General features: G+C 34.1%; 2 protein-coding genes across 4 annotated transcripts; one reads left to right on the top strand and one right to left on the bottom strand.

Moving 5' to 3' along the window:
- Nucleotides 1-1339: 1339 nt before the first annotated feature.
- LOC110802399 (bet1-like protein At4g14600) lies at nt 1340-3955 on the top strand. The gene is made up of 4 exons (XM_022007871.2): nt 1340-1601; nt 1735-1858; nt 2617-2673; nt 3571-3955. Exons 1-4 carry the CDS (start codon nt 1564-1566, stop codon nt 3730-3732), a joined length of 381 nt encoding a protein of 126 aa, XP_021863563.1. The 5' UTR covers nt 1340-1563; the 3' UTR covers nt 3733-3955.
- Nucleotides 3956-4696: 741 nt separating this feature from the next.
- On the bottom strand, nt 4697-11021 carry LOC110802485 (3,7-dimethylxanthine N-methyltransferase TCS1). Of its 3 annotated transcripts, none has more exons than XM_022007990.2 (4): nt 10884-11021; nt 7779-8195; nt 6503-6775; nt 4697-5172 (listed from the first exon to the last, which is right to left on the bottom strand). In XM_022007990.2, the coding sequence occupies exons 1-4, from the start codon at nt 10956-10958 to the stop codon at nt 4831-4833; spliced, it is 1107 nt and encodes a 368-aa protein (XP_021863682.1). In that variant the 5' UTR covers nt 10959-11021; the 3' UTR covers nt 4697-4830. The 3 variants fall into 3 exon arrangements, with proteins under 3 accessions (XP_021863682.1, XP_056693858.1, XP_056693859.1); XM_056837880.1 differs by lacking the exon at nt 10884-11021 and adding an exon at nt 8344-8477; XM_056837881.1 differs by lacking the exon at nt 10884-11021 and adding an exon at nt 8432-8470.
- Between the last annotated feature and the right edge of the window lie 1856 nt (nt 11022-12877).

The following is a 12877-nucleotide window of genomic DNA, read 5'->3' as shown; positions in this document are numbered from 1 at the left end:
ATTATCTGAACTTAAATTATCTAAACTTAACTGGAATTATTGGAAGTTATTTTGTCTGAAATAAGTCAAAATAGGCCGAACAGAACATAGTCTTACTTATTGGGCTGTAAGAGCGCAAACCTTGTGCGGAGCGAATTGTAAGGGCTTGTGAAGCACAAGCGAGCAAATGTTTTTGAAAGGAGTGCTCTTGTCTATAGGCAATAAAAGAGGGACGTGAGCGTCGATCGGGCACTTGTGTGCGCACAACAGTCACAAGTGAGACCGACGACGTGAGTGTATCTGTCCGGGGAGACTTTGGTAAGTCTACAAAACTTAAAAGCAAGCGACATCACAATATCAACAAAGGCTTGCAACAACGCTAGTGATTAAGCAAAGACAATTTCTGGTGAGAGTTATTGGTTCATACCCTTGTAAAGATTCATTTTGAATTAGCTAAAAACTTACAGTAAATGCTGGATTGACACTACCACTCCCTCCATCCCTAAATAATTGTCCATTTGATTTTTTTTTTACGGTTTTTAGGATACAATTTAAAACGTAAATATTTTAAATCTTACCATGTAAATATAATTAGAGGTTGTTATTCTAAAATATACTCCACTAGTAAAACGAATCTAACAAAATCTCACGTAACTACGCAGTAGTACAATGGGACATCTTCTAGGCATGTCAAGCATTGACTTGACCCAATATTATATGTTAACCACACTTAGAACTAGTAAACCAAATGTTGTGATTTTTTACATATAGAAATTTATTGAAGATTGAATTTTTGTATTTGGGAATTGATTAAGAAAAAAGTTTGACGAGATGCATTGTTATTAGTACCTCGTACGACTAAGTAGTACTAATAATAAAATGGATGTAGGTGCCAAAATTAATGGGTCAAGTCAAACTACTAATGGTGTTTCAACAATTTTAGGTTGGCGTAGGATGAGCGACATAACATGGCCCCAAAATTCCAGATTTAGTTTTATTAATATAAATGAAAACAAAATTGGAATATTGGTTAATGTGTTGTTGTAAAATAAACGAGGTCTTAGTAGACTTGATCAACCATAATCCAGCCTGTTAGCCCGATCCGACCCAAAAACTACGGCTTTGCGCATCCTCAAATACCCATTTCTAGACCAAATTCAGAGCACGTCCCGAAAAATCCGGTTTGACCTGAAAAGCCCGTACCAATTTATGGGTTTAGACATGAATTTTGTAATAATATCCTACTTAACTTTTAAAAAAATAAAAAAAACAACACAAACACACGCAAAACACCCAATAACAGTAAGCCACGTAGAAACCTTACACAAAATAGAAACTTATTTTATTTTAAAATTCAATCCCCCCTCCCAACTCCAGAATATTTCCGTCGCCTACCTGGAAAACAATTCCCCTCTTATCATTCTCTTTCCTCAATTGCAACTGCAGAGCAATCTCCAATTTCGCTCGATTTTGTTTTCTACTACTTTCAATCACATAACCTCATCGATTTGATTGCGTAATTAGGGTTTCATTCAAAAATCGCAAACCCTAATTTTTCACTTGATCGATTCGATTGTTGAAATCATGTCATACCGAGGTGGTGCTGCCCCCTTCAGATCGAGGTAATTACGACTAATAAATTCTTTTGAATACCTAAATTTTATCATAATTCTAATTTTGAAGTGAATAAATTGGATTTTAATCGATCTTTCTTATTAATTTTGATTAATTTTGGGTGTTTTGTTTGGAGTGTAGCGATGGTTTGAGTACACGACAGGTGGGCAATTCAGATGAGATTCAATTGCGTATTGATCCAATGCATGGTGATCTTGATGATGAAATTCTTGGTCTTTCTTCTCAAGTTCGCAGGCTCAAAAATGTAATTTCGATTTTCATTATTTCTTTATCTTACCTTACAAAGCTTCATTTCTTTATGGTGCTTTCTTTTATGAAATTATGCAACTTTTAGTATTATTGGCTGGATATCTTAGGAGTTAGGAATAATGTTAATTTTTTGACTTAGTTAGGGAAAGAGCTTAAGTAGGTACTTGATTAGTTGATTTGCCACTGGTTTTTGACATTTTGTATATGGGACTCTAGCAATTTAAGCAATTGTGTGTCGGTGCTTCGAGTTTAAGGTTGCATTAGTACTTGGATGTGATTGATTTTTTCGTGATTTTAGAAGGCGGTAGCTTGATTTTCTGGTACAATGGTAGTGTTCTATTGTCTTTGTATTTTGGTGATATTGGAGCTGCTGGATTGTTTTCGGATAACCGAGTTAACAAGTTCGGAAATTTGTCTGAACATTTTTGGCCAAGAGCTTTTTCCATAAGAATGCTACTTGAGATAGTTGTTCTACTAGAAACTTAAAGTAAACTATGTTTGATTAAGCCCTTAAGTTCTTGATTTGGGTGGCTGTTTTCTTGCAACTTAACTGAACATTTCTGAAAAGTGAAAACTGCAAGTGTACGATTAATTATGAATTTTACTAGGAAAATTTCCGATTGTGTCAGCAGCTGGCACTTTTTGGGTTGTTTTTTCTGTTTCGTATAGTTCATCTCTTTCAATTGTACTCTTCTTCGGTTACACTTTCATTTGATTCTTTGCATTGGTCTCTGATGCATGATTCTGATACAGGTAGCACAAGAGATTAACTCAGAGGCGAAAATTCAGAGTGACTTTGTAGATCAGCTGGTAAGATAATCAGCTCATTCTTCTAAATCTTTGGCACTTTTTCCTCATTGATATCTGAAATTCTTATAAGCTGTGTTTGGGATTGATAACTGCTGACTTGATTGAATAATTAGCTAAAGTATTTAAATACCTGATAATGATTACGTAGTGTATCGCAGTACTGGAATACTTATTGACTATACCTTGGTTATAGTTTTCTGCTCTCCTCTGTTCTGGATATTGCTTGACCTGTAATTGCTTTCTTTCCCATTTCACCTCTTTCTCTTGAAACTTCTTTCCACCATCTGAACTCCATCAAAATCCGAACTGATCTCGTTAATGTCTATGTATTCTGTTGCCGATGGCTGTACTTTACCAGTGTTCTAGTTCTACATCTTTATCTGTAGCTATTTTATCTTTGAATTTTGATTGACTGTCCTCTTCTAAGATTTCATTTTCTTATATTAAACCCCTTGTCTAAAACTGGTGCACCTTTCCATGTGCGGATGGTAAAAAGATACTCAGCTCTGCGGAGTTATGGAGTTTTATATGCATGTATGAGCATGCTTATGTGAATTTTAAGACGAACAACATAATACCAAATACTTCGTAGGAATGTTTCTTATGTGATGAAAAGGGAGATAGTGTGTGAAGGTTGCTATGAATAATTTTTGTTATCAAGGATGTCACGCAGTAGTATACTACAGGTAGAGCGGGCAATCCCTGACCCGACCCATTAACTCGGCTCAAACCGAACCCGAAGTTACTAAGAGAAACCCAAATCCGACCTGAACTGAAGTCGAATGACCTAAATTCAACCTGATATGACCCAAATATCATATTTTGTGGTAATATTAAGTTTTACGGAGTATATTCTTTCTGATATACTTACATGTATTTTTTTTTTTCCTGATACAGCAAATGACCCTTATCCGAGCTCAAGCTAGTCTGAAGAACAACATGAGGAGAATAAACAGCAGCGTTGTGCGAAACGGCGGAAGCCATGTAACGCATGTTGTTCTTTTTGCACTATTTTGTCTCTTCTTGGTTTACTTCTGGTCAAAATTTTCCCGTCGTTAAGCAACCATGGTGTCTTGTTGACTTGACTGCTTGGTGAAAGCTTCAGTTGTACATCCTCCCCATCGAAGAAAATGAAGTTGATTCCAGTTATTATCTTTAAAAATATGAAGTATTCTATTTGTCAGATCTTTCTGATTAAATCTTAAGAAATGTTTATTAGGGATATAAACACTGTTAAGAAGCAATTATATTGAAATGAAACCAACTGTCTTAAATTCAATGATATTGATAGCCAAATTTCGACCTCAATGATTTTGCTCTTCTTGGCTTAACATGGATTCCTCCTTGACCTCAAAAACAATGGTTAAGTTCTTCTCGGGTTAACGTGGACTTCTCCGTGATATCGGAGCACAGTGTTAGACCTCGGAAACAAGACTAGTTACATATATACTACCTTCGTTTCAAAATGATCTTTACTATTTCTGTTTTAGTCCGTTTTATTATGTTCTTTGCATTGTGTCTCATACATTTTTTGGACGAATTTATTGCCTGACGTCTCTTACAGTCTTACCCCATAACATTTACCATTTTCAACTCACTTTCTCTTACTTTATTCATTTTTTAATTACACCCACCCACCCACCTTTTTTTTTTTTTTTTTTTGCGTACTCTCTCTTTTTTATTTTAATATTTGTGCAAATAGTAACTATAAAGATCATTGAAATCGACGTAGTATGTATGTTGATTAGTCACATGATTCACATTTGATAACATCGTTTAATAAAGAACTTGCTCTCTTAACTTACTAAAGTTCTACACTCCTACTCCATATTTGATGACGATTTTAAGAGAATATGTCAAAAAATCAAACAAATACCATGGTTAATTGGTTATTGCGTTCACACCTAACAACATATTAATATAACCCTCGTTAATTGAAAGTTGTATAAAACAACGATTTAAAAGAGGGTATGAATGTTGTTTGATCAACATACTAGTGATACTACCACACATTTAAAGCAACTCAAGCAATTAATGAGAACATTACATTTGATAAATTTAACATTAGTGTCCATGAAATTTAATTTCCTGCCACATTTGTCACGTTACACATACTAAATCAAAGGTGATTTTAATTTAACAATGGTGAATTCATGCTTACTTTTTTCTAAGTAAAACGGTAACAGCATGATTTTGAGCAAGTTGATCATCAACCAAATGTTGGTTTGCAAAATGTACGAGTTTATCGTACAAAAGGGTGCTTATATCTTCTCCAAAATGACTGGAAACCAATGATTCTGAGAATGCTCGAATGATCTTCGTTATAACTTGAGCTCTTTCCCATTTATCCTCGATTTCAGGAGCTACATCGACTACCATTGTTTTTGATGTTTCAACTTCGAATGACCCTTCCTTTTTCGCAATGCTTTCGAGTTGCTCTTTGGTAGCGCAATAGCATGGGAAATCGAAAGTGTCTAGCTTCTCTTCCTTGATCAATCCCTGTGGAAAGGAAACGCCCATTGCCCCATTGTAATCGAGTTAAGCATAGGAGGTTAAAAGTAGACCTGATCAAAAGGCGTGCTGGCCGGGCCACAGTAAATAAAATTTAAAAAAAAATTACCCATTATGCGAGCTTGGTCAAACTGAGCCACACTTTCTACCTAAACCCCACTATTTTGGGCCAAACTTAGCGGGCCTTGGGCCGGGCCGTTTTGTAACTAAAATACCTATTTTGAGTTACCTTAAACCCACTAAATATTCTTTTAAAATTCTGCCCAAAATCCGCTAAATTTTGCGATCGGGATCACGATGATCAGGTATAATTAAAAGCAAAGATGTGGGTAGGGCATGAAAAAAACACGGCCTAACATGGGCACGAAGACGTTGGCCGCATTTTTTTTTTGGAAAAAGCACGACAAGGAACGACACGGCCGACCCATCACGACAAAGCACGCTAGGATTTAGTGAAATTGGGCTTAGGCCAAACTCCCGACACGAGGGCATGTGTGCATGGGCCCTGTTTTTGAAATTTGGACCCCGTCCAGTTCGTTACAGGCGGGCTTGGTATGGGTCGAGTCTGTCCAGGGTCACGATGGTTGTAGGCCGGGCACAAAAAAAAAACACAACCCAACACGGGTTTAAAGTCACGGGCGCATATTTTTGAAAAAGCACGACACGACCCGACACGACCCAACAAAACACGCTAAATTTAGTAATATTAGGCTTAGATACGACACCCCGACACAAGGGCAGTGTGACCCTAGGCCCCTTTTTTGTTGAAAATTTGGATTCGGCCCGAAATGGCTTAGTGTATGCCGGTCCATTTATTACCAAGGATCCAAGGCACATGGACTTGACCCGAAGCCCAACCTGGCCAACAACCATCTGCAATTAAACACTAGTTCTTAAATGGACTTGGTCCACACTAAATTTATTGTGGAACATGCCTTAAAATAAAGTCAACAACTTATTCCTAATTTATTTTGGCATTTTATTAAGATTATTATGGGAAAAAATATCAAATTAGTGTCGTTGATACATGTTATGCTTGAGTAATGTGATTTTAAGTCACAATTAGCGTTTAAAAACATAGGGTTACTATGCTTTAAAAAAATGGTTACTATGTCTAAGAATTTTGGTGTTTAATATATTATAGTTACTATATGAACAATAAAGGTCACTATGATTGTAAAAAAGGTGCTACAGAAAACTATTGTTTTCGGGTCCACACTAATATTATTGTGGACCAGGTCCACGCGAGAATAATCCGCAATTAAAAGTATAAACATTGGACATAAACTAAAATAATAATTAGAGTTAGGGATTAGACCTCAGAAACAAGACTAGCAAGGGTCTTTGTGAAGATCTTGAACTCGAATGTAGTCCATGTTAATGGATTTGTTGAAGATGGTCGACCTCGAAGTGTCAATAGCATACAACCATTTGCTATCACTTCTTTAGAACGACTTTTGAGGAACAAGGTGAAGTCTTGTTCAAATTGATCCCTGTAAATTCTTCCAACTTTAGCTGGACTTGTTTCAGATATATAAATGTTCCCTTTGTTTATTGACATTCTTTGATCATCATAAATTCTTGGTGGAACCTGTTCATATGGAGCATGATATATGCATTCGTTAGAGAACCTAATTAAGTAGGAGTATATACATTAAGTTGTGGTAAATGTTTTTTGAAAAGTGAAGCAGACATCGCTCCCATACGGATCATACTACATGTACACCTACATGCTTTTATATTGGTTGAAATGACATATTTATTGTCTTTCTTTCTTATTTTTTAGTGGGTTTGAAGATGTGTCTACAAATTAATGGTGTTGTACAAGAGAATCTTGTACACTAGGTGTACATGTAGCCTTTTCAAAAAACATTTACATACCCTCTCCTGTTCGATTTTAGTTGCAACCTTTATAATTCACCTTAATTTTCGTAATGCAAGTAGATGAGTACTCCGTAGTAATTTATATTAATGCCTCATTTTCATATATACTTCGTATATATATTTATGGGAAAATGTGGGTGATTAAATATGAACCAGGTAGTTTGGTAATTGCTAAAAATAGAAAGACTGCAACTAGGGGTGTGCAAAAATAAGTCATGATCGGAAATATGATCGGACCGGACCGAACTGGAGACCATCAGTCCAGTCTCCAAGTCGAGAAATAATATTTTCTGGTCTTTTGTAAACCCTTTAAAACTGGGTTTTGGACCAGACTTGGTTTTCCTTAAAAAACATAATGTAAACTATTCTAGCCTTTTCTTTAAACAATTGGTTTTCTGAAGTATATACTGTATATTTTCCCTTTCTATCGTGTTTTGCAGAAGAAATAACTTTTTATATATAGAAATAGGAGTACAACTGGTTTAAACCCGTCTTGCCTAGATTTTGGACCGATTTTTCTGGTCCGGCTTTGGACCGGACTTTTCAGTTCGGTCTGGGTCCGATCCGGGTTTTGAACCGATTTTTCCAGTCCGGTCCAAGTATAATTGGTCCGAACCGGGTTTGCCCGGCCAGCACCTTTAGCTGCAACTAAAAATTAAGAAGATACTCAACATAGAAACGTTGCAAATAAAAGAAAACGAAGGGCATACCTTAGATAGCCAGTGGAGGGAATAATTTGCATGAACAAGATGCAAACTTTTGTTAGGAAAAAGCCTATCATAGTACGAACCAGGAGCACCCATCAAGAAACACAATGGCACACCATCATCATCTTTCTTTTTTAGTACATCCAAATTCATCATTTCTTTAAACAATGAGTTGAAATCATTTGAAGGAAGATCATTCATATAAATCTGAAGTTGAGGCACTTGATCATCATTATTATCAAGCTTCAATAATTCCTTAGACTTCTTTTGCATAATTTCTACCAAAAATGATACTAGACCTAAAGGAACGTTTCCCACTCCACATCCTAAATCGGCAATGTTTAGACCACTATCCTTCGAGGTTATTAGCGATTGAATCGCGTTTTCTAGTAAACTTTGGTTCATTAGCCACACTCGCGCCTGTTGCCAAAATTCAAAACCATAAAAATCAGTGGCGGATCTTGAACCGTTTTACGAGAGAGGTCAGTAAAAGAATTGTAATAATGGATGTAAAAAGAGATTAAATAACGTAAATAAAAAACGCAAAGATTTAATGAGGTTCACTAACGATGTGTTAGCTACGTCCACAGAAAGATTGGAGGAAAGTTTTATTGATCTTGAGGAGTGCAGATTACAGAATACGACTAGGTTATAACCTTGGGAGTTTATACAGTACTCTCTAGACAGATCCGCGTGATGGGGCGTTGCAGTAAATGGAACGACTAGGTTTTTTTTTTTTTTTTCCCGTTAATTGTGTAGTACACCGATACCGTAGTTATTTTCTTATTTCCGTTTATTTATAAGAAATTTTGAAAGTCGACATATAATTGTCATAATCATACAGAGAAAGAGGGGAAAAAAAGTACGTTATCACATGTCTAAATGCTACATTTTTCTTTGTGGGGTTAAATGGTACCTGTCCTAATTGATTGCCACTAGCTAAATAATTATACATTGGAGTATGAAAAACGAGCATGAAAAGTGGCGGACCCTGAACGGTTTTACGAGGGGGTCCGGTAGAAAAAAATTAAGCAATATACTATATAATTATACAATTATATGCAAATTTAGGGAGGGCCGTAACTAAAAATACACTACAAAAAATTTCGGCCGGGGGGCCAGGCCCACCCCAGCCACAACAAAGATCCGCCATTGATGAAAATGACATAGCAGATAGACTAGCTAAATATTGTAGGACTACTAATAATGTACGAGTAACAGAAATTGTTACTTTGTGGGATCGAAATTGATAAAGGTCGCAACATGTGACCTTTAAAAAGTGACATAATGATGATAGGACATGATAATGTGTCATAATGATGATGATTTAACTTATACCCCTTCCGTTTCATTTTGTTCTTTACGTTTGACCTTTTGCACGTTTATTAACTTCTAATTAATGTGCATTGAGATTCCTCTATTTTTTTATTTAAACAAGAAAAATTACGTTTATTTATAATGTTTTCACTTTTATAAAAAATCTGATATTGAGAAAATGAGAAAAAATTCAAAACCATACAAATTAGTGGCGAAAAACGGATCTTGAATTGTTTTACGAGAAAGGTCAGTAGAAAAATTAAGCAATATAGTATGTAACTTGTATAATTATATACTTCCTCCTTATTTACATGACACAATTGGGTTTTGAATTTTCCTCCTTTGACTTCTTTTTGTGATTTATACTTAAATCTTGTTAGATTCGTCTCGATAAATATGTTTTAAACATCAAATTTTTTATATTTTTTTCTAATACTCCCTCGGTCTCTTTTTGTTCTTTACGTTTTCCTTTTTGGGTATTTCAAAATGTTCTTTACATTTTCTTTTATATTATCACATAAATGACTTAGTATTCTATCAAAATTTGTGTCCAATTATTATTTTAACCAATTAAATTCATTGGGTCATTTAATATCTCACACTTTTCCATTGGGACATTAAATTTTTCTCATTTTCTAATATCAGATTTTTGATAAAAGTGAAAACATTATAAATAAACGTAATTTATCTTGTTTAAATAAAAAAATTAAGGAATCTCAATGCAAATTAATTAATCGTTAAAATGCGTGAAAAATACCAAACGTAAAAAACAAAAAGAGACGGAGGAAGTACATAATTGAATATATTTAAGTCTAAAATTGTGTATTGATAAACGTGACTAAATAATTATGTCACGTAAATAAGAACTAACAGAGGAAATATATTAAAATTTTAAGGGGCAGAACTAAACATTGTTGAAAATTTTCATCAAGAAGATACCACCATTCAGTCGCGGATCTAGGGGTACATTCCCATTCTTAAAATAAATCAATAAAACTTCAAAGTTAATATACCAGATGTGTTAAACAACTGGTCTATTAGGTAACTCTAAAATACCTTAACACACCACCTAAGAAAGAGGGGTATGACTGTGAAGTTCCTAATGAAACTAAGAGATCAAAAATTTCAGACAACTATATTCATGGATAACAGACCACCCCTTACTTTCAGTTTCTATTTAAACACTAAGAGCCCGGTTATTTGAATAACCTGGTCTCTTAACTTGAGCTATTTATTCATTACTTGAAATATCAATTATCCTTTTTTAAAAAAAATTCGTTTCAATGTATATTAAACTAAAACAATTTATTAAATAAATATGATTCTTTAAACTACTTAAATTTTCACGTGTACGTATTAGCATATATATAGTCGTAACACAAATAAATAATTACATATTAGTTTACAATTTTAAAAAAGCTTAACCGTTAATTAAATTATTACTAGTCTTATTGTTATTATTTAGCTTAATTATGTACATCGCTGTTAGACAATGAGTACACCCTATGGGGTATAGGGTTAAAATATGGAGTAGTTGAATGAATTAATAACTCAAGTTTTAGTTGTAAAAAAAATGTGCCTTAATGTAAGTTTTTTTTTAGTCTAATTTCTACCCCTATTCCAAAATTCCTAGATCAACCACTGCCAGTCTGCCACCATTACATATGTTTAACGATCTTGACTGTAAAAGAGGAAGTTACGTACTCCGTATAAGGGTATTAGTTCTACAACAAATCTTGACGAGACACTAGTTTAACCCTTAAGGTAAAATTAGAGTTTGATTGGAGTTACCTGAACAGAAGAATTTTGAGAATAACTAAGCTCTCCATTACCATCATTCATGTGAAAATAATTCTTCATCTCCATCTCGATCGATCTGTTTAATTATTTCTTCTTTAGCTTCTTCTTTGTTTATAATTATTTATTTCCTCGATCTATTTTTGTATATTTTTCTTAACCTATTGGTTTATCTATATATAGAAAACTTTCATACATGTTGCACGTTATTATCAATTGATGTGAATCCATACTAGATTCCGTGTCACGTTTATTACTATTATTAGTCATTTTTCTTAATTGGCTGCCATTATCAGTCTAAAGTAGTAGGAAAACGTATAAGATATAAACAGTGAATTACTTCGTCCGTTCTTTTTTTTGTCTTTTTTAAAAAGTTGCATATATTATTTGTACGATCATATAGTTTCAGGAGACTCATGCAAAAGTGTTCTTAAATAATGTAAGTGGACAAGTCAATTATTAAATAAAAACAATAAAGGGGACCATGACAGTGGTAGCATACTAGCATATGATACATCTGGTTATTTTTTAATTATTTAAATAAGGACCATGAGACGGAGAGAAATCTAATATATATTTTGAAAGATGATGAATGAAAGACGGAAACAATATAATATTGTAGCAACACTACAAGAAATTTTACTATTAACGACGGGAAATTCCGTCGCGAAAGGCCAATAATCGTTGATTAACGACGGGATTTCCTGTCGCGGACCCGTCATAAAAGGGGGTCGTCGTTAATAGAAAATCCCGTCGTTAACCCGTCGTAAAAGACATTTTGCGACGATTATTCCCGTCATTGTTTGGTTGTTAGCCCCGTCACAAAAGGCTTTTACGACGGAATTTTTGACCCGTCGTAATTAGGTTGTCGTTAAAGATACAAATTCTTGTAGTGCAAGATATGTAGATTTGGTGAATTAAAAAGAAACACTCAAAAAAGGAAGTGATTCATTTAAAAAAAAAAACGAAGAGAGTATTGATGTACAGAATAATAGATAGAAAAGAAAAGAAAATAGTCACAAAATATACGATCGATCCATATTACACGTAAATGTAAAATACCGAGTGCATCTATCTCTATTCTATAAAGCAAACTCTCGATAATTGTATTGTTTCAAAAATTAAATATCCGTAGAAAATAAATCGATGATGGGGAAAGTCGGCAAATCGGCAACCAACATATGACTATTGTTTCAAAAATGAATGGTCCAAGAATCCAAGTACGGAGTATCAATTTTTGTTGAAAAAGTTGAAATTGCCAATGTACACAAGAGGCTGTAAGCAATGGTATAAATTTTTGTTAGATTTGTCACATACGGAGAAAACGGAGTACTACGTACTTCGTATTTCCTCCGATTTTTAATACTCGCAACGTTTGTGATTTTTACACTATTCATATACAGTATATACTTTGATCATTGTTGGGTGATTTATACATAAGATAAAACATAGTCATGTAAGATCTTGTTAGATTCGTCTTAATGTGTATTTTCAAAATTTCAACTTTTATAACTTTGCTTAAAGAGAGTTAAAAGTATTAATGATTAATGCGTGAAAGTGATAAATATTGAGAGTAAAAATGAACACAGGAAGTATCACATTTAATAACATGTTTCAATTATGATTTATGATACATTAGTGATTGGTCGATTTGGTCCAATTTGTGAATTTGATAACAACTTTCGATAAAGCTAGAAGCCTAGAACAAACTGGGCCATGTTCTTTTAGATTTATAGTGGAGAGGTATTAGCTATTTAGTTTAGTAGGTACCCATAAAAAAAACATGGATACAATTAAATTCATAGATAAATTGTTTTTTACCACCTAAAAAATTGAAAATTTGTTTTTTACCATTTAAAAAAACAAAACTTGTATTTTACCACCTAAAAAAGTGTAAAAATTGTTTTTTACCACCTAAACCAAACAAAGGACCTACCAAGTAAATTTAAAGTTAATGAAAGCATCTAGAGTAGTGGGCGTGGCCTCTT

This window comes from Spinacia oleracea, chromosome 2 (genome assembly GCF_020520425.1).
Source record: "Spinacia oleracea cultivar Varoflay chromosome 2, BTI_SOV_V1, whole genome shotgun sequence".
In the NCBI taxonomy this organism is placed as follows: domain Eukaryota; kingdom Viridiplantae; phylum Streptophyta; class Magnoliopsida; order Caryophyllales; family Amaranthaceae; genus Spinacia; species Spinacia oleracea.
The sequence above is the reverse complement of the archived record's forward strand: the minus strand, read 5'-3'. Positions and strand labels throughout refer to the sequence as shown.

Excerpts from the sequence above, each read along its gene's own strand:
- LOC110802485 (XM_022007990.2), bottom strand. The coding sequence starts at position 10,958 with ATGGAGATGAAGAATTATTTTCACATGAATGATGGTAATGGAGAGCTT. Across the intron at positions 8,196-10,883 it reads CTCAAAATTCTTCTGTTCAG|GCGCGAGTGTGGCTAATGAA; the intron begins GTAACTCCAATC and ends TTTTGGCAACAG. Across the intron at positions 6,776-7,778 it reads CCCTCCACTGGCTATCTAAG|GTTCCACCAAGAATTTATGA; the intron begins GTATGCCCTTCG and ends CCATATGAACAG.
- LOC110802399 (XM_022007871.2), top strand. The coding sequence starts at position 1,564 with ATGTCATACCGAGGTGGTGCTGCCCCCTTCAGATCGAG. Across the intron at positions 1,602-1,734 it reads GCTGCCCCCTTCAGATCGAG|CGATGGTTTGAGTACACGAC; the intron begins GTAATTACGACT and ends TTTGGAGTGTAG. Across the intron at positions 2,674-3,570 it reads GTGACTTTGTAGATCAGCTG|CAAATGACCCTTATCCGAGC; the intron begins GTAAGATAATCA and ends TTCCTGATACAG.